Source organism: Cotesia glomerata, linkage group LG8 (genome assembly GCF_020080835.1).
Source record: "Cotesia glomerata isolate CgM1 linkage group LG8, MPM_Cglom_v2.3, whole genome shotgun sequence".
Lineage (NCBI taxonomy): Eukaryota > Metazoa > Arthropoda > Insecta > Hymenoptera > Braconidae > Cotesia > Cotesia glomerata.
In genome coordinates, this window is record NC_058165.1 from 4,920,494 (window position 1) to 4,940,995 (window position 20,502).

General features: G+C 25.9%; 1 protein-coding gene across 3 annotated transcripts in view; it reads right to left on the reverse strand.

The window, feature by feature from the left end:
* The window catches only part of LOC123270612 (putative uncharacterized protein DDB_G0282133), a 40,416-nt gene that overhangs the window by 2,283 nt on the left and 17,631 nt on the right, over positions 1 to 20,502 (reverse strand). For all 3 annotated transcript variants that reach the window (XM_044736743.1, XM_044736745.1, XM_044736744.1), the window contains exons 2-9: positions 16,479 to 16,998; positions 15,139 to 15,342; positions 13,883 to 14,304; positions 11,006 to 11,199; positions 8,197 to 8,376; positions 5,327 to 5,652; positions 2,645 to 3,216; positions 117 to 280 (exon numbers count right to left, since the gene is read on the reverse strand). In XM_044736743.1, coding sequence (XP_044592678.1) covers positions 117 to 280; positions 2,645 to 3,216; positions 5,327 to 5,652; positions 8,197 to 8,376; positions 11,006 to 11,199; positions 13,883 to 14,304; positions 15,139 to 15,342; positions 16,479 to 16,998 — 2,582 coding nt within the window. The remainder of the gene's footprint in view (positions 1 to 116; positions 281 to 2,644; positions 3,217 to 5,326; positions 5,653 to 8,196; positions 8,377 to 11,005; positions 11,200 to 13,882; positions 14,305 to 15,138; positions 15,343 to 16,478; positions 16,999 to 20,502) is intronic.

A 20,502-nucleotide genomic window follows, 5' to 3' on the forward strand; every position in this document is an offset into this window, starting at 1 on the left:
AATTTTATAGCGTGAAATAAATTGAAAAAAAATTTTTAATTAAAAATTTCACATAAAAAAACATTTTTTAAATTCTAAAAAATTAAAAAAATAATTAATAAACAATAAACAATTACCTCGCAGTCTTTGTATTTATCTTCCTTAGTAACAGTACCATTGAAATTGTCATTTTTAGTTGTATTATCACCGTTCTCATTACTGTCGTCTGGTGCAAACATAACACCCTTCCACTTCAGCAAACTTTTACTGCCAGCGGGATCTTGAACAGTTGAAATTTTTCCTAAAAAATAAAAAAAAATAAAATGTAGTATACCTTAACTAACAACCCACCTATTAAAGATCCGCCATTTTTATTAATACAATATTATCCCCTCTATAATCCTTCCCCTACCATATAATACTGATAAGGATAAGTCTATCACTTTCACGATGCCATAAACATTTGTGATACTAAATAATTCGTGTAATATATACACATACAATTATTTATATAATTGTAACGGACAGAACTAAATTTATTCGTTAATACAGCGATAAAATATCACTTGACACTAAGCTCAATTTACAATTCAACCAGCTCTCGGAAGGCTAAACGATTTAGCTGAAACAGTAGATCATTAGAAACTTTTTTTATTAATTTTATATTTAATGCATAATTTTATCGTATACTGTAGTCTAATCATGGTAATATATTTTTTATTTTAAAATAATTTACATTCATGAATATATGAATAATATTTTTTTTCTTTAGTTATATTTCTTCATTTCTTCTTTCAAGAGTTTAATTCAAATTGTATGAAAACTTTTTGATGCAATATTAAAATTTATTATAAAATCATTTTAAAATACTGCAAATAATAAAGTGAGTAATTTTTTTTACTCTGATAAAATTTTATTTAAAAAAAATTTCTATCCAGAAAAAGTTTCATTCAAACTTTTGTAATATTCATAATAGAGCGTATTAAAACTTTTTTTAATATTAAATGTAAAATTTTAAATTTTAATTATTTAAATTTGATAAACTGCAAATTATTTAATTAAGAAAATTTTGACTACGCTTAAATAAATTGTATTTAGTATAATCATATAGGGTAAGTGTGCGCAACTCCTTTATTTATGAATCGCAAAGGGGAAGTTTATGATATGTGTAGGAAAGTTAAAAGTTTGTTGGTAGAAAATTAGCTTATTTCAGGAAAATCCATACGGTATCATTCGTTTACTTAAGGTAGTTGTCATGGTACAATATTGTCAAAAAATTAGAGATTAAACGCGCCGCAAAAATATATGGGCTTGTAGCTAAGTAATCCATAATTTTTACGCAAGATTGTACCCGTGGGGACGCAACCCATACAATTGTTTCTGTCCGACTCCGAAGATATATACTTTTTCATAAATTCTTGAACTTAAATCCGTTATTTATAAATAATTAGACAGTCAAAAATTTTTTTTATTTTTTTTTAAACTCACAATAAATACACTAAAAGACTGTCAGTTTTTTGAAAGTTTCTGACAGTTAGTTTTTTTTTTATAACTAAGAAACTGGTACAGAACTGCAGAGAACGTATGCAATCAATGTTAAATATCCAATTTTTAATTGAATTCATCTCGGGTTATAGGTGGTCAATCGACTTTAAATTTTTAGGGTGATTGTATCATCATGTCCTTATAATAAGTATACAAAAATTTAGAATTTTCTGACGCTATGCCGCAACCACGACAACTACCTTAAATCTTTAATATTATCATTAGGTGACAAGATACAACGTAATTGTTCAATTATTAATATTTTTAAAGATATAAGCTCATCCTGATGTTACCCTTATTGAAACCTTTTATTTCAGTACCCACATGAATTTTTTTATATATTTTATATATATGATATTTCTGATATTTGTGAAATATATAAAATAAATAAAAAATTCATGTGGGTATTCAAATGAAAGGTCTCGATAAGGGTAACATTAGGATGAACTTACATCTTTAAAAATATCATTAGGTGACGAGATACAGTGTAATTTCTTAATTATAGATATTTTTAAAGATATAAAGAGAATTCATCTCGGGTTATAGGTAATCAATCGACTTCAAATTTTTAGGGTAATTGTATCATCATGTCCTTAATAAGGATACAAGAATTTTCTGACAGTATGCCTTAACCACGACAACTACCTTAAAAAATAAAATATTAAGAACCTAGTAGCGTGAAGGTAAAATTTGCTGTCAAGGCAAAGATTGTCACACTGTACTAAGGATAGTACCTAAAGTAAATTAATTATTTTTTCTGTCAATAATGTACTTGAGCTTTTTATTTAGCATAAAATTTCAAATTATGTTATGTCTCAATAAAGTTATGTAAGTATTATTAAAATCATTCTGCTTAGAGAATTAAAAATCCACTTAGTTCCCTTAGTTGTGCAAATTTACCTTACATGAGGTAAGTGTGCGCATTTTTAATCATTCGGATTAATTTATTTTTTTTTCGGTATTAAAGTTTTAGACTTTATTCTTTTTACTCGATCAGAGATATATTTTTATTTTCCTTTTATGCTTATCGTTTAATTTTGACTCTAATTTGAATGCTTAAGTGCGCACACTTGCCTCACATGACTCTATTAATAAAATAAAAAAATTTTTGAATACACACCTGGAATGTTTTTATCACTAGAATATGTACCTTTGGATTTAATATTATCATTGCCACTACAAGTCGGATTAGCACTTTGGTACGCAGGATTTTTATAACTGAAATTAGCATCAGAGGTGTTATTATCAGTATCGAATGCTAATGGTGGCATTGATGCCGGTTCAAGCGGTAAATTACTATCCTGCATATCACCAATTAACGTGTCGTTATCATAATACTCATCTATTTCCACACAATCATTAGCATTAATAGTTAACAGATTAACTGTTTCAATATTTTGATCATCGCTCATTTCAGACTTTAATTCACCATTTGATAAATTAAGATAATTCGGCCGTAATGCTTTACTATTATTTAATTGTGAATTATTTTGATTTAAATTTAAATTATTATTGCTTGGTGTATCATTATTATCATTTTTTTCATCATTCATAGACGTTCTTGATGCAGGACGACGCAATCGTCTAGGTGAACTATTAGTTGCCGTTGGATTTTGTGACATTGATCCGTTTGATCCGTTTGGTGATAATTTCCGAACTGCTAAATCACACAGCATATCTACAGCCTCTTTTCTGAAATAATTATAATTTTTTAATATTACGTTTAGTGAAAATTTTTTTATAAATATATAATAATAATAATAACTAGCAACCTTGCAGTCACTATGTGACTGCCATGACTTGTGAACTATAAATAAATAAAAATTTTGCTTTATTAAATAATGACTTTTGTTAAATTGCATTTTACTTTCTTAACTATCGACGTTTTTAAAGATATAAGCTCATCCCGATTTTACACTCATCAAGAGCTTTCATTTGAGTACCCACATGCATTTTGATATATATTTATATATTTATATATATAATATATATAAATATATGAAAAATTAATGTGGGTACTCAAATAAAAGGTCTTGATGAGTGTAATATCAGGGTGAGCTTATATCTTTAAAAATATCATTAGTTGACAAAATACAATGTCATTTCTTCATTATTGACATTTTTTTTACGATATAAGCTCATCTTGATGTTATGCTCATCGAGACTTTTCATTTGAGTACCCACATGCATTTTTTATATATATGGTATTTGTGAAATATATAATATATATAAATATATGAAAAATTGATGTGGGTACTCAAATGAAAAGTCTCGATGAGTGTAATGTCAGGGTGAGCTTATATCTTTAAAAATGTCAATAGTTCACAAGATACAAGGTCATTTCTTAATTATTGACATTTATGAAGATATAAGCTCATCTTGATGTTACACTCATCAAGAGCTTTCATTTGAGTACCCACATGCATTTTGATATATATATATATATATATATATATATATATATATATATATATATATATATATATATATAATATATATATAAATATATGAAAAATTAATGTGGGTACTCAAATAAAAGGTCTTGATGAGTGTAATATCAGGGTGAGCTTATATCTTTAAAAATATCATTAGTTGACAAAATACAATGTCATTTCTTCATTATTGACATTTTTTTACGATATAAGCTCATCTTGATGTTATGCTCATCGAGACTTTTCATTTGAGTACCCACATGCATTTTTTATATATATGGTATTTGTGAAATATATAATATATATAAATATATGAAAAATTGATGTGGGTACTCAAATGAAAAGTCTCGATGAGTGTAATGTCAGGGTGAGCTTATATCTTTAAAAATGTCAATAGTTCACAAGATACAAGGTCATTTCTTAATTATTGACATTTATGAAGATATAAGCTCATCTTGATGTTACACTCATCAAGAGCTTTCATTTGAGTACCCACATGCATTTTGATATATATATATATATATATATATATATATATATATATATATATATATATATAATATATATATAAATATATGAAAAATTAATGTGGGTACTCAAATAAAAGGTCTTGATGAGTGTAATATCAGGGTGAGCTTATATCTTTAAAAATATCATTAGTTGACAAAATACAATGTCATTTCTTCATTATTGACATTTTTTTTACGATATAAGCTCATCTTGATGTTATGCTCATCGAGACTTTTCATTTGAGTACCCACATGCATTTTTTTATATATATGGTATTTGTGAAATATATAATATATATAAATATATGAAAAATTGATGTGGGTACTCAAATGAAAAGTCTCGATGAGTGTAATGTCGGGGTGAGCTTATATCTTTAAAAATGTCAATAGTTCACAAGATACAAGGTCATTTCTTAATTATTGACATTTATGAAGATATAAGCTCATCTTGATGTTATGCTCATCGAGACCTTTCATTTGAGTACCCACATGCATTTTTAATATATATTTGGTATATATGATATTTGATATATATGTGATGTAAATAAAATATATAAAAAATGCATGTGGGTACTCAAATGAAAGGTCTCGATGAGTATAATATCGAAATGAGCTTATATCTTTAAAAACGTCAATAGTTCACAAGATACAAGGTCATTTCTTAATTATGTATCTAGAGATATTTTCGAGTGCAGCCTAAATACTTATCATAATAAATTGACTATAAAATTCCAAATTTCCGGTAACAACATAATTATTTATTAAGAATTAAAATTCTTAAAGTCAATAAATAATTTTTTGTAAATACAGACTAAATAGAAATCAAATGAATGTCAGTAATTAATAAATGTATCTATTTACCTGAGGCTAGTTCGTGGTGGACGTAAAGGATGGTCAGGTTCAGTTGGTGATAGTGCCGATACTGGAGTTTGAGTTAAATCGCGGTAAAGACGTAATTTAACTCTAGGACCACACTGACGTAATAATGCAACAGCTTCTTCATGGCTCATTGGAGACAGTGGTACACCATCCACCGTAACTATTTTATCACCTGGTTGAATACGCCCGTCACTCAATGCCGGTTCACGTACCAATGCTCTTACATAATGACCTAGAGCACTGCTGTCGACCTTTCTCAAGGTAAATCCCAAGCTGCCAGCTACTTTCGTCATTTCAATATCGAATTCCTGTTAATAATTTTATTTCATTTATTTTCAAGTTAACTCAATCGTGTCAAGTCATAAGAAAATTTTTAATTAACTAATTTAGTTACTGCTTTAATTGGCAATTATCTAGGCTCAGATGGATGCAATTTAAGGATGATATAAACTAGCAATCTGCAGTCACGATGCGACTGCCGAGATTTACGGATTATGAATAAGAAAACTTTGGTTTAATGATTTTTTTATATTTATAATCACACTAGTAGTTTGGATACTTATTGAATAAATTTTAAAAATAATACTGTTATCACAGGATCAATTACAAATAATTTAATAGACAAATGTGACGGAATAAATTTATAGAACTAACAAACTATTAAAAACTCCTCCAAAAACTTGACATAAAAAATTGACTACTAAAAAATATATAAAACCAAAAGGCACTAATTCTTATCAAGACTTTTCTGATGATACCAAATTAAACTATAAAAATTCCTTTAAAAATAATAATATGCTCATCGCAAAATTTTCCTTACTCTCTCAATCATTTAAATCATAAAGGACTATCACTGAAAAAATATCAAACCTAATTTACGATAAAGATATACCCGTTAAAAAATTTTTCTTAGTCTCTTAATTATATAAATTAATTTTTTACATATTACCACATTGACATGTGCAAAACAAAATGAATAAATAAACAAATTTTGTTTATCGCGAAATTCGGATCTATTTACAACTACTTCGAAAACTTATCATAATAAATGAACTATTTTAGAAAAGCATATGAAACATTGAAAAGGCCCTAATTCAGGTCTTTACCTTTCCAATGATACTTAATTCAATTTACAAAACTCATTTTATCATATAAATTCACCAAAAACAAAAATTTCCTTATTCTCTTAGTCATATAAATGAATTTTAAAAATAATACTGCTATCATAGGATCAATTACAAATAATTTTATGAACAAATGTGACGGAATAAATTTATAGAACCAACGAACTGTTAAAAACTCCTCCAAAAACTTGACATAAAAAATTGAATACTAAGAAATATATAAAACCAAAAGGCACTAATTCTTATCAAGACTTTTCTGATGATACTAAATTAAACTATAAAAATTCCTTTAAAAATAATAATATTCTCGTCGCAAAATTTTTCTTACTCTCTCAACTATTTAAATCATCAATGACTATCGCTGAAAAAATATCAAACCCAATTTACGATAAAAATATACCCGTTAAAAAATTTTTTTTAGTCTCTTAATTTTATAAATTAATTTTTGACAAATAACCACATCGACATGTAAAAAAGAAAATAAATAAATAAACAAATTTTGTTTATCGTGAAATTCTTATCTATTTATAACTCCTCGAAAACTTATCATAAAAAATGAACTATTTTAGAAAAGCATATGAAACATTGAAAAGGCACTAATTCAGGTCTCGACCTTTCCAATGATACTTAATTTAATTTAAAAAACTCATTTTATCATATAAATACGCCGGAGACAAAATTTTTCTTACTCTTTTAATTATATAGATTATAATTTATAAAAATTACACTGAAAAAAAAATTAACTTATATCAATAACAATTTCTTACTTTAAAAATTTTTTAACTCAAATCAAGACGATAAAATTCTTAATAATTATTTTCTTGATTCAATTTATTTTTTTTTCTATATAGAAAAAAAATATTATATAGAAAAAAAAATATTCTAATGAATAAATTTTTTCATTATTTTATTATTTTTATTTATTTATAATTAATGTTATTTTATTAACAATGGAATTAAAAGCAAAAGAAAAGTATAACAATTAATGCCGGAGACAAAATTTTCCTTATTTTCTGGTTATATAGATTCGAGTTTTTTTTTCATACTTTCAAGTTTACTAATAATTTAATTTAAATCTATCTATTTGTCTATACTAATAAATGGAGAGCCGGTTTTTTTTGTCCGGTTATACTGTGAAAACTACTAAATCGATCGAAATAATACTTATACCATAAGATGCAGCGAGTTTCGGAGAAGGTTTTAGTATATGATATGTTGGTGATTACTTATCCGGAGCCTATATTTTTTTGACTTAGAAATAATGAATTTTTATTGTAACTAAATTTATTCTATTCGATTGTCATTTGTTTAAAAGAAATTTTTTAATTCTATTGGTTATGTTTATATACTAGGCATATTTCTTCACTTATGAGACCTGCAATTTCTTTAATTTCAACTTTCAATGCTCATAACAAATTTTTTTTTTCAAATCAATTATTATTCATTTTTGTAAGAAAGACACGGGAATGTTATAATGATTGCACATTGAAAGTTACAATGAATATTAGCTAGAATAATTATATAGACAAAAGGTGCATGCCAATTCGATAGAATTGAGAATCTGTGCAAGTCAAAACAATACTCTAATTAAATTTCAAGTCTAGATTTAAAAATACAATTCTATAAAGCGCCTAGCGGAGCGGGCGAGTAACAGCTAGTATTTAATAATTAAAGTAGAACAATAATATGAATTTTCAGTTGTTTTGATAATATAAATTTTATACTTACACCACATGGCTCGATATTAAGAGGAGGTACGGGTTTGAGAAAACGGGATGGCAATGAAGCTTCTCGGCGTGTTGGTGGAGTTGGAGGTGCTTTTGGTGGTGTAATACTAGGTTCACCAGGTAATCGACATACTAATAATTCAACAGTATTTGAAGTTGTACGCAGTACTTCCAGTGCTTCCTGTTGAATAAATTATTATGATTTTAATTTTAAATATTCACTTAATAATTCAAAGTTTAGATTCACTTTTAAAAATTTACATATTTAAATAATTTTTTTAAAATAAATTTCATATTTATTTATGAGTAATTTTTTTTTTTATTTTTAAAAATCTTCTGTTAATTTTATTTGACAAAAATAATATTTTTTTTATTAATTTATAATTTAAAAAATTAAGTACTGACATGAATTGCACTCTCTTTTTTAATAATTAATTTTTAATCTTATTTAGTGAATTACAGAGCATTGATGAACGGTCGTACTTTATAATTTCAAGCAGAAATTATAAAATTTTATAATTTATTGTAATTAAATTACATGAGTTTACTTTACCAGCTTACAAATGCGCATTAATATTTTAATTATAAAAACAAACAGTATTAAATCATGAAACTATTTTATCTTTATAAATTATAAAATTAATAGCTTCAGTGAATAAATAAAAATTTTCACTTAAAAAATCTAAATATTAATATGAATTTAATTGAAAAATTTAATTTAAATAAGAAAAACATTTCATTTAATTTATATAGCGAACAAAAAAAAAGTAACTTATATTTACAATAAATCGATCAATACTTCGTTACTTCTATTGGTTTAAATTTATCTGAGTTACGTTTCAAAGCAAAAACTTTCTTTGTAACAAATTTAATTTTCTACAATTTTTCTTTCTAAATCTTTGCTATAAATTTAATTTTAAAATAAAACTTTTTATCTTTACGTTGTTGAATACAAAAAACAATAAACATATTTTTATAAAAATATTTATATTTAAAAAATTATGTTATCATAACTGATATATATTACTTAAGAGGAAATTATGAAGGATTATTTTAATTAATCGCATATCTTTAAAAAAAAAAAATAATAACATTGATAAGGCGCGCAGTAGCCCTATCGGATCCGGCCCTTGCTTACCAAAGCATTGGACCTCGTTCGAGTCCGGCGTACACCAATGAATATTTTCAATATTTATGTGTATTATTATATTCTGCTCAGCCCAAAAAATAAAACGAGTTCCAATCTCAAAAGTTTACCCCCTACCGTAGTCGCTCATGACCTTAGTAGTTTATGCGACTTTAAACAAGTTAAAAAAAAAAAAAAAAAAAAAAACATTGATAATAATAATAAAAAATTATATTTTGAAAAAAAAATTTTTTTTTTAAAATAAAAATTAAGTTTTTTTATTGTTAGTTAATTTTTATATTCCTTAAAAAATTTATATCTTACGAAGAAATTTATAAAATAAATTTCTTAAAAATTTAACAGCAAGCACTATGATTTAAAAAATTTTTGTTAGTATTCAAAAATAATTTTTGATTAAAAAACTTTATTTACATACTTGATAAAAAATTTCAAAGAAATAAAAAAAATAGTTGTAAATTTAAATAAACAATACTAGCAACCTTGCAGTCACTGTGACTGCTGTGACTTGTGAATTATAAAAAATTAAAATTTTGCTTCATTAAATAATGACTTTTGTTAAATTGCACTGTACTTTCTTAAATATTGACGTTTTTGAAGATATAAGCTCATCCCGATGTTACATTCATCGAGAGCTTTCATTTGAGTACCCACATGCATTTTGATATATTTTTCATATATTCATATATATATAAATATATAAAATATATGAAAAATTGATGTGGGTACTCAAAGGAAAGGTCTCGATGAGTGTAATGTCGAGGTGAGCTTATATCTTTAAAAATGTCAATAGTTCACAAAACACAAGGTCATTTCTTAATTATTGACATTTATGAAGATATAAGCTCATCTTGATGTTAAACTCATCAAGACCTTTCATTTGAGTACCCACATGGCATTTTGATATATTTTTCATATATTCATATAAATAAATATATAAAATATATGAAAAATTGATGTGGGTACTCAAATGAAAAGTCTTGATGAGTTTAATGTCGAGGTGAGCTTATATCTTTAAAAATGTCAATAGTTCACAAAACACAAGGTCATTTCTTAATTATTGACATTTATGAAGATATAAGCTCATCTTGATGTTAAACTCATCGAGACCTTTCATTTGAGTACCCACATGGCATTTTTCATATATTTTATATGTATGGTATGTGTGAAATATATAAATATATAAAATATATGAAAAATTGATGTGGGTACTCAAATGAAAGGTCTCGATGAGTGTAATGTCGGGGTGAGCTTATATCTTTAAAAATGTCAATATTTCACAAGATACAAGGTCATTTTTCTTAATTAAGTATCTAGAGATAGAACATTTCCAAATGCAGCCTAAGTACTTATCACAATAAATTGACTATCGGTGAGAATGATATGAAACCTTAGAAAGGCACATATTTGAGTTAAAACCTTTGCAATGACACTAAATTTCACTAAAAAAAACCGATTCTATCATATGACTACCCGAGAAACAAAATTTTTCTTATTCTCTTAATAATGTAGATTAGTCATGAGAAAAAAATAATTCAATTTTACTCTGATAAAAATTAATATTGAATGTAATAAAATTTACAGAAAATAAAAAAAAAATAAAATAGACATTCACTTAAAGTAAGTAATTAATTAATTTAAAAAAGTTAACTAATTCATTACTTACATAATTAGTTAGACCAGTAAGTGTAATTCCATTAACCGCTAAAAGAATATCACCAGGCTCGAGTTTATTGGAAAGCGCCGCTGGCTGCTGGGGAAAAAGTCTTTTAACTCTAACCGGGCCTGATTTTCCACCGCCGGAAACACTCAATCCAAGACCACGGCTACTTTTCTGTAAGGTCACCTGAAATGTGTTCTCTGCAATCACAAAATTAAATCAATAAACTTTAATATCCTTATCTTATATCCTTTAAAATATAAAATACAACTAAACTCCTCATGAAAAGTGAACAAAGAGTTCTATTCTCATTTATTTATTTTCAAAAAAAAAAAAAATAAACAAGTATATAATGTTTTTGTAATTTAAACTTTGAGATAGTGCAAAAAAAAATAAATCAAGAAGTGACCTGAATTGTAAGTTTCAAAAAGGTGAGCCAACGACAATCACTACCGGATATACTTTACTATATATTAGACTCGCCTCTAACCGGATTTCCGAATTCTCATCCATGCTCTTGTATTTTAAATTAAATCTGTTTGCTATTGTTATAAATTATAAACAATCGAGCTAAATTATTATTTTTTTTACTTTACAAAATTATCAAAATATTTGCTTTTTTTTATTTAGAAAAAAAATTTAATATTTTTTTATAAAATAAAATAAAAGGAATACTTCACAATAGAAATATTTATTTAGAATATTATTTATGCATAAAAAAAAAAATTATTTTCATCATTTATAAAATTATTCTTTAGAAAATTATTTTATAAATTAAATTAAGAGAAAAGCCCCCATTGACACTATAAAAGTGATCATTAATATTTGAATTTTTTTATCGTGTTTCAAATCGATATTGCCAACTTTTTTTTATAGAACACCTTAATCATTGTTTTTACTTATATAATTTAATTAATTAATTTTAATAGCAATAAATTTAATAATTATTATATCAACTTAAAACCAACAGGTCGAATGTATGTATTATTGACAGCGCAAAAAATTCAAAGAGCCGATTATTGACATACCATTGACCTTATTATTAACAGGTTTTTTATTACAGTTAAATTTATATTAACAATAATCATTTTTACTAACTAATTCAAAACTATCAATATTTTTTATTATTTTAAAATTCGTTTAAGACCTAGCTTTTCTATATTTTTTACCAGGTTTTTTTTTAGCAATTTTTTCTAGTCTCAAATACTTTGATTCTTATAAAATCACATGACAGTATGTAAACATTAATACGTTGATATGTATGCTGAGGGGAGTAAAGTTACCTTACATTATGGCCTATGTCGTTAGTTGACGCAAGTTAATTTTTGTGTCCCCATCATTGACGTCCGCTATTTTAAAATTAATTTTAACTCGATAAAGTATAAATAAATGATCATATGGTTATTTAGACTATAAATAATCTAAAATAATTTTAAGCAATGCAATTACATAAAAAAAAACATTGAGAAATCTGGATTTTAAAATAAGGTCTTTCTTAACAATATTGTTAAAAAGTTACAAACGTATAAGCAGTTTTGGCCTACTTGAAAAAATGAAATTTTTTGCAGTAAATAGTTTATACCTTGGAATTAAATTTTACTATTTTTCAATTTTAAAAATATGTAAAATTGTCATGAAATATCAACAATTATGATTATTAACAGATTTTAATAATTAAATAATAAAATTAAATAGAGTGTCAATAGTGGGAGGGCCCTGTCAATAATAGGAGCTTTTATCTTAATCATTTTAACTAACTAATGCAAAACTATCAATAATTTTTATAATTTTAAAAACCGTTTAAGACCTAGCTTTTCTATATTCTTTACCAGGTTTTTTTTTAGCAATTTTTTCTAGTCTCAAATACTTTGATTCTTATAAAATCACATGACAGTATGTAAACATTAATACACTGATATGTATGTTGAGGGGAGTAAAGTTACCTTACATTATGGCCTATGTCGTTAGTTGACACAAGTTAATTTTTGTGTCCCCATCATTGACATCCGCTATTTTAAAATTAATTTTAACTCGATAAAGTATAAATAAATGATCATATGGTTATTTAGACTATAAATAATCTAAAATAATTTTAAGCAATGCAATTACATAAAAAAAAACATTGAGAAATCTGGATTTTAAAATAAGGTCTTTCTTAACAATATTGTTAAAAAGTTACAAACGTATAAGCAGTTTTGGCCTACTTGAAAAAATGAAATTTTTTGCAGTAAATAGTTTATACCTTGGAATTAAATTTTATTATTTTTTAATTTTAAAAATATATAAAATTGTCATGAAATATCAACAATTGTGATTATTAACAGATTTTAATAATTAAATAATAAAATTAAATAGGGCGTCAATAGTGAGGGCTTCAATAATAGGGGCTTTTACCTTAGAAATATTTTTTTATAAAATTCTTTGTAATATTATTTATGCATAAAAAAAATGCATTTTCATCATTTATAAAAATTTATAAAATTATTTTATAAATTGAATCATATGATTAATTTGTAGTGAAATAAATTCTAAAAAAAAAAAAAATTTTCTTTTAGTACTTATCAATTGCATACGCAGAAGAATAATATTCACTATCATAAAATCAATTAAAATAATCTTATCTAAAAAAGAATATACATTTATCAAGAATAATATTAAATAACTACGCAGAGTGACGCACAAACTTGTGGCCTAGTTTGAAGTTGCGCGGACCAACGATCAATAGTGCATTCTAACTTTTGTCATGGTCATGATTTTTAAAATTTATTATTATTATTATTTTTAATGAAAATAATAAATGATAAGAAACAAACTGTAAAAAATGAAAGATTAATTGGGATTATCGATAAAATAAATGATCCGATGAGCGTATGCATAATCTACCTGGATTAATTGCTAATAGAGGCGGATGTTCATCTTCAGGCGATCGCTCAGACGCGTATCCTTGATCTTGATGTTCACTTGACGTAGGCTTTGAATTAAAATCATCAAGACGTTTTAATTGCTGACGATGATGCTTCATCAATTCACAGGTGGGCTTGTGAATAATTTTAACATTCTGCGGATAATTCGAGTCTATTTCACCGGGCTCGTGGTGATTATACTGCTGAACAATCGACTGGATGCTTGTTGGATCACACCACTTTGGATCGATTCTTCTTTTAGGCAACGTGCCCATAAATTCCGAGTCATAATGCTGATTATTGGACGGAATATACTCTTCAGTATTATTATGTTGACTTTTTCTTACTAAATTCAAATTTCCATGCTTACACCGCACTATGTCAATGTCATTTTGATGATACCTAGAAATTTTATCATTATATATTAATATTTAAATTTAATGCTCCAACTTTCTCTGTAGAAACGCTCTCTGCTCAGTTTTTTTTATTTGCGAAAGGAAGATAAAACTCATAAAACTATTTTTTTTTAATATTTGAACAAGCGTCGTTAATCTTGCTGAAGATTAAACTTTCTTTGAAAGAAAGCTAAATTTTTTTTTATTAAAAAAAATTTTTTGTTTAAAATGGAAAAAGAGCTTTTATACTGAGAGCGTTAATAAAATTTAATTTTTAATTTTTACACCAAAAATATAAAAAAAAAAAATTTATAAAAAAAAATTAAAGGCGCAATTTCATTAATTTTTTTTAGTTAAAAATTTTGCTAATTTATTTTAAAGTAAAATTTATGAAAATTAATTTAGAAGATATTTAATCATTTTTTTAACAAATAAATTATGGCAAAAAAATTAACATTTAGAAATTAAAAAAAAATTAAAAATACATAAAAATATTTGAAATTATTTTTTTAGAAAAAGATAAAATAAAAATGTAAATTTTTAAATCAAATAATCACAATAAAAATAAAAAAATAATTCCGCATTCTGTGACAACCCGTTAGTAAAATAAGTATAAGTACCAACAGTAATTAAACAAGATAAACAATATAATTGTTTGCTAACCAGAGACCGTCAAAACGGTAAATATAACTCGAATTTTCTGTATAATTATTTTTGCTAAATTTTCCATGAGAATAATTAGATTTTAAGGTAGTAATTAAATCTAACACCAACAACAAATAACTTAATAATTTGCATTACATCTATTATTTAATAATATAATAGAAATGTATAAACATACTCCCAAGGGTCGCCTTCGAGAGTTTGCAGTCGATATTGTTTGAAATCAGTCACCTCATCATTGAATTGTACTGAAGACTTTTTATGTGGTAAAGTACCACCTAAATTTCCAGCTATTGTATCCGTTAATACATTGTTGTTATTTACCAGCATAAAATCATGATCATTATCTAAATTATTTGGTAATGACCCAGAGAATTTATACCTAGAAAAAAATTAATAGAAATAAATAAATAGAAAAAAAACAAATAATAATAATAATAATAATAATAAGAAGAAGAAGAAGAAGAAGAAGAAGAAGAAGAAGAAGAAGAAGAAGAAGAAGAAGAAGAAGAAGAAGAAGAAGAATAAGAATAAGAATAATAACTAGCAATCTTGCAGTCACTATGTGACTGCCGTAACTTGTAAACTATAAATAAATACAATTTTGCCTTATTAAATAATGACTTTTGTTAAATTGTAGTGTACTTTCTTAACTATTGACGTTTTTAAAGATATAAGCTCATCCCGATGTTACACTCATCAAGAGCTTTCATTTGAGTACTCACATGTATTTTGATATATTTTTCATATATACATATATGTAATATATATAAATATATAAAATATATGAAAAATTGATGTGGGTACTCAAAGAAAAGGTCTCGATGAGTATAATGTCGGGGTGAAATTATATATTTAAAAATGTCAATAGTTCACAAGATACAAGTTCATTTCTTAATTGTTGACATTTATGAAGATATAAGCTCATCCCGATGTTACACTCATCAAGAGCTTTCATTTGAGTACTCACATGTATTTTGATATATTTTTCATATATACATATATGTAATATATATAAATATATAAAATATATGAAAAATTGATGTGGGTACTCAAATAAAAGGTCTCGATGAGTATAATGTCGGGGTGAACTTATATATTTAAAAATGTCAATAGTTCACAAGATACAAGTTCATTTCTTAATTATTGACATTTATGAAGATATAAGCTCATCCCGATGTTACACTCATCATGAGCTTTCATTTGAGTACCTACATCCATTTTTTATATATATTTTGTACATATGATATTTGATATATTTGTGATGTATATAAAATATATAAAAAATGCATGTGGATACTCAAATGAAAAGTCTCGATGAGCATAACATCAAGATGAGCTTATATCTTTAGAAACGTCAATAGTTCACAAGATACAAGGTCATTTCTTAATTATGTATCTAGAGATATTTTCGAGTGCAGCCTAAATATTTATCATAATAAATTGACTATCGGTGAGAATGATATGAGACCTTGAAAAGGCTCAATAATAATAATAATGGTATTTTTTTATAGATACCTGTCCTCCGATGAACTCGAACAAGGAACAAGCATTTTACCAACATGACTCAGTTTTCCTTTTGAGTCACAAAGATTTCCTGATGACTGTGTTCTGCGTCCCGTAAGACCTTTACCATGATGACGACTCAAATTAGAACCCATTACCGAATCGTCAAGAGCGTCCTCGTTCCCAGTTAGATTGAAAAGGTTTTTTTTCAAATTATAATTCTGCGATTGATTATTTTCCCGGTTAGGATAATCAAAATATTTACTGATATCTTTCTTGGCGTTTATTTTGCATTTTACGGAAATAAGCTGACCAGGATTTTTTTTTTCGTGATCGTTGTTAAAAGATGACGTTGATGATGATGATAAGTCATCGTAAAGCCGAATTTTAGACCGTAAAAAGTATGAATTTATGTTATTGTCTTCGATAATTTGTTGTTCTTCATTGTTGTTATTATTGTTGTTATTCTTGGTGTAGAAACTACAGGTAACACTCGGTCCACCCACTACGGGGGACAATAGTGCTTCTTCACCTATAATTAAGGAAAATTTTTTTATAATGGGCTTTAAATCTCTCGATAAATTAATTTATAATTATTATTTAGTTAATTTATTATTTTTTTATAAATTTAGAATTTTTAAATTTATATCTTCGCGTTCAAAAAATAATAGACAATCCGTATTGTCGGAATAATAGGTTCTTAAACTCAAGATAAATTTATTTTTATTGATTATTATATACCAATTCAATTGTTTTTGCACCCTCTACAAGGTTAACAAGCCAAAGAGTTGATTCATTAATTATTTTTTTAGAAATTTAGAATTTTCAGTTACATCCCTGCGTGTCTAAAGTAAGTCAGAGTAACTCAGATTAGGCTTTCAGGTAGTTATCTTGGTACAATATTGTCAAAAAATTAGAGATTATACGCGCCGCAAAAGTATATGAACTTGTAGCTGAGTAATCCATAATTTTTACGGAAGACTGTACCCGTGGAGATGCATCCCATACAATTGTTTCTGTTCGACTCCGTAGATATATACTTTTTCATAAATTGTTGAACTTTAATCCGTTCTTAAAAATAATTAATCGGTCAAAAATTTTTTTTTATTTTTTTTTTAAACTCACAACAAATACATTAGAAGACTGTCAATTTTTTGAAAGTTTCTGACAGTTAGTTTTTTTTTTATAACTAAGAAAGTGGTACAGATCTGCAGAGAGCGTATGCAATCAATGTTAAATATCCAATTTTTAATTGAATTCATCTCGGGTTATAGGTGGTCAATCGACTTCAAATTTTTTGGGTAATTGTATCATCATGTCCTTAATAAGTACACAAAAATTTAGAATTTTCTGAGGGTATGCCGTAACCACGACAACTACTTTAAATCTTTAATATTATCATTAAGTGACAAGATACAATGTAAGGTAAAAGCCCCAATAGATGATCACGTACCAGTATATAATCACTCCATGTATTTGTATATCTATATTCACAAATATAGGTATACAAATACATGGAGTGATCATATACTGGTACATGATCATCTATTGGGGCTTTTACCTTAATTGTTCAATCATTAATATTTTTAAAGATATAAGCTCATCCTGATGTTACCCTTATCGAGACTTTTCATTTGAGTACACACATGAATTTTTTATATATTTTATATATATGATATTTCTGATATTTGTGAAATATATAAAATATATAAAAAATTCATGTGGGTATTCAAATGAAAGGTCTCGATAAGGGTAACATTATGATGATCTTATATCTTTAAAAATATCATTAGGTGACGAGATACAGTGTAATTTCTCAACCCTTTAATGTTCTGGAAGCGCAATGAATCTCAGTGTGAGCTGTTAGGAGAGATAGCCAATCATAGTCCGCTATGCGGTTGTGTGAAAGACGGTTTAGTTGTAGTAGTGTGACCATGCGTCCCCTTCTACTACTTTTCTGGCACCCTCTCTACGATACGAAAAAGACTATAGCTCTCTCACTTAAAGAAAAAGACATATGACTCGAATTAAGAGTGGTGATTCAAGGCCGAATATTAAGGGGTTAATTATAGATATTTTTAAAGATATAAAGAGAATTCATCTCGGGTTATAGGTAGTCAATCGACTTCAAATTTTTAGGGTAATTTTATCATCATGTCCTTAATAAGTATACAAAAATTTAGAATTTTCTGACGGTATGCCTCAACCACGACAACTACCTTAAATCTTTAATATTATCATTAGGTGACAAGATACAATGTAATTGTTCAATTATTACTATTTTTAAAGATATAAGCTCATCCTGATGTTACCCTCATCGAGACCTTTCATTTGAGTACTCACATGAATTTTTTATATATTTTATATTTATGATATTTCTGATATTTGTAAAATATATAAAATATATAAAAAATTAATGTGGGTATTCAAATGAAAGGTCTCGATAAGAGTAAAATTAAGATGAGCTTATATCTTTAAAAATATCATTAGGTGACGAGATACAGTGTAATTTCTTAATTATAGATATTTTTAAAGATATAAAGAGAATTCATCTCGGGTTATAGCTAGTCAATCGACTTCAAATTTTTAGGGTAATTTTATCATCATGTCCTTAATAAGCATACAAAAATTTAGAATTTTCTGACGGTATGCCGTAACCACGACAACTACTTTAAATCTTTAATATTATCATTAGGTGACAAGATACAATGTAATTGTTCAATTATTAATATTTTTAAAGATATAAGCTCATCCTGATGTTACCCTCATCGAGACCTTTCATTTGAGTACTCACATGAATTTTTTATATATTTTATATTTATGATATTTCTGATATTTGTAAAATATATAAAATATATAAAAAATTCATGTGGGTATTCAAATGAGAGGTCTCGATAAGGGTAACATTAGGATGAGCTTACATATTTAAAAATATCGTTAGGTGACGAGATACAGTTATAGGTAGTCAATCGACCAAATTTTTAGGGTAATTTTATCATCATGTCCTTAATAAGTGTACAAAAATTTAGAATTTTCTGACGGTATGCCTTAACCACGACAACTACCTTAAATATCTCCATAAATTTATTCATTATGATTATCATATACCAATTAAATTGTTTTTACATTTCCTACAAGGTTTTAAAGCCTATAAATTAAAAAAAAAAAAAACTTTATTATTGAAAGTAGAGAAATTAGCAAAAATCCGACAATTTTATGATTTTAATTTTTAAATAATCTTTTGAAGTAAAATACATTTTTTTTAAATTAAAGGAGCTAAAAATTGAAAAAAGAAAAAATTCTTTTCAAACTAAATTTATATTACTTAATCTCGAATAAAAATAAGTACGCACATAAAAAAAAACTATTCATGATAATTCTATCATTTTATGTCGGATTTTTAAGAATACTTTTTGCACCTTTAAAACGAAGCTATGACGCAATGCGCTTACGTAAACTTTTATTATTTCCCTTGAACGTCGCTATAAAAGAATTGGAATATTTTTTATATACCGAGATGCACGAGATTGTACTTTTGTATAATTACTATCATTATACTCTTATAATGTTTATTAACATCACAAAGTGCATTAATGAAAATGGAGATTTCTAGCTTTTAAATTTTTATCATCCTCTGCTCTTAAAACATTACCCTTTAAAACTATTTTATTAATAATTAATCAAACTCTCACTTGGTGCAAAAGTTATTTAATTAATTAAATTAATAAATTAAATAATCAATTTAATATCAATTATTATAAATTATAAGTTTAAAATAAATATAGGTACTATCTAAAAATTCATTATGAGTTAACCGTGGACGTTATTTATAATGTGGTCTGAGTATTATACCCTTATATAGAATTCTTAGACAGTATATTTAATCATTAAGATAATTGTTTAAAAAAAAAAACAGTAATAACAAAAATTAAAATTTTTTTTTATGAAATATTCGATACAAAAATATATTCTTTAATTAAAATTTTTACAACTAAGATTTATTTTTAATACTTGGAAATTTTATAAAATTTTTAGG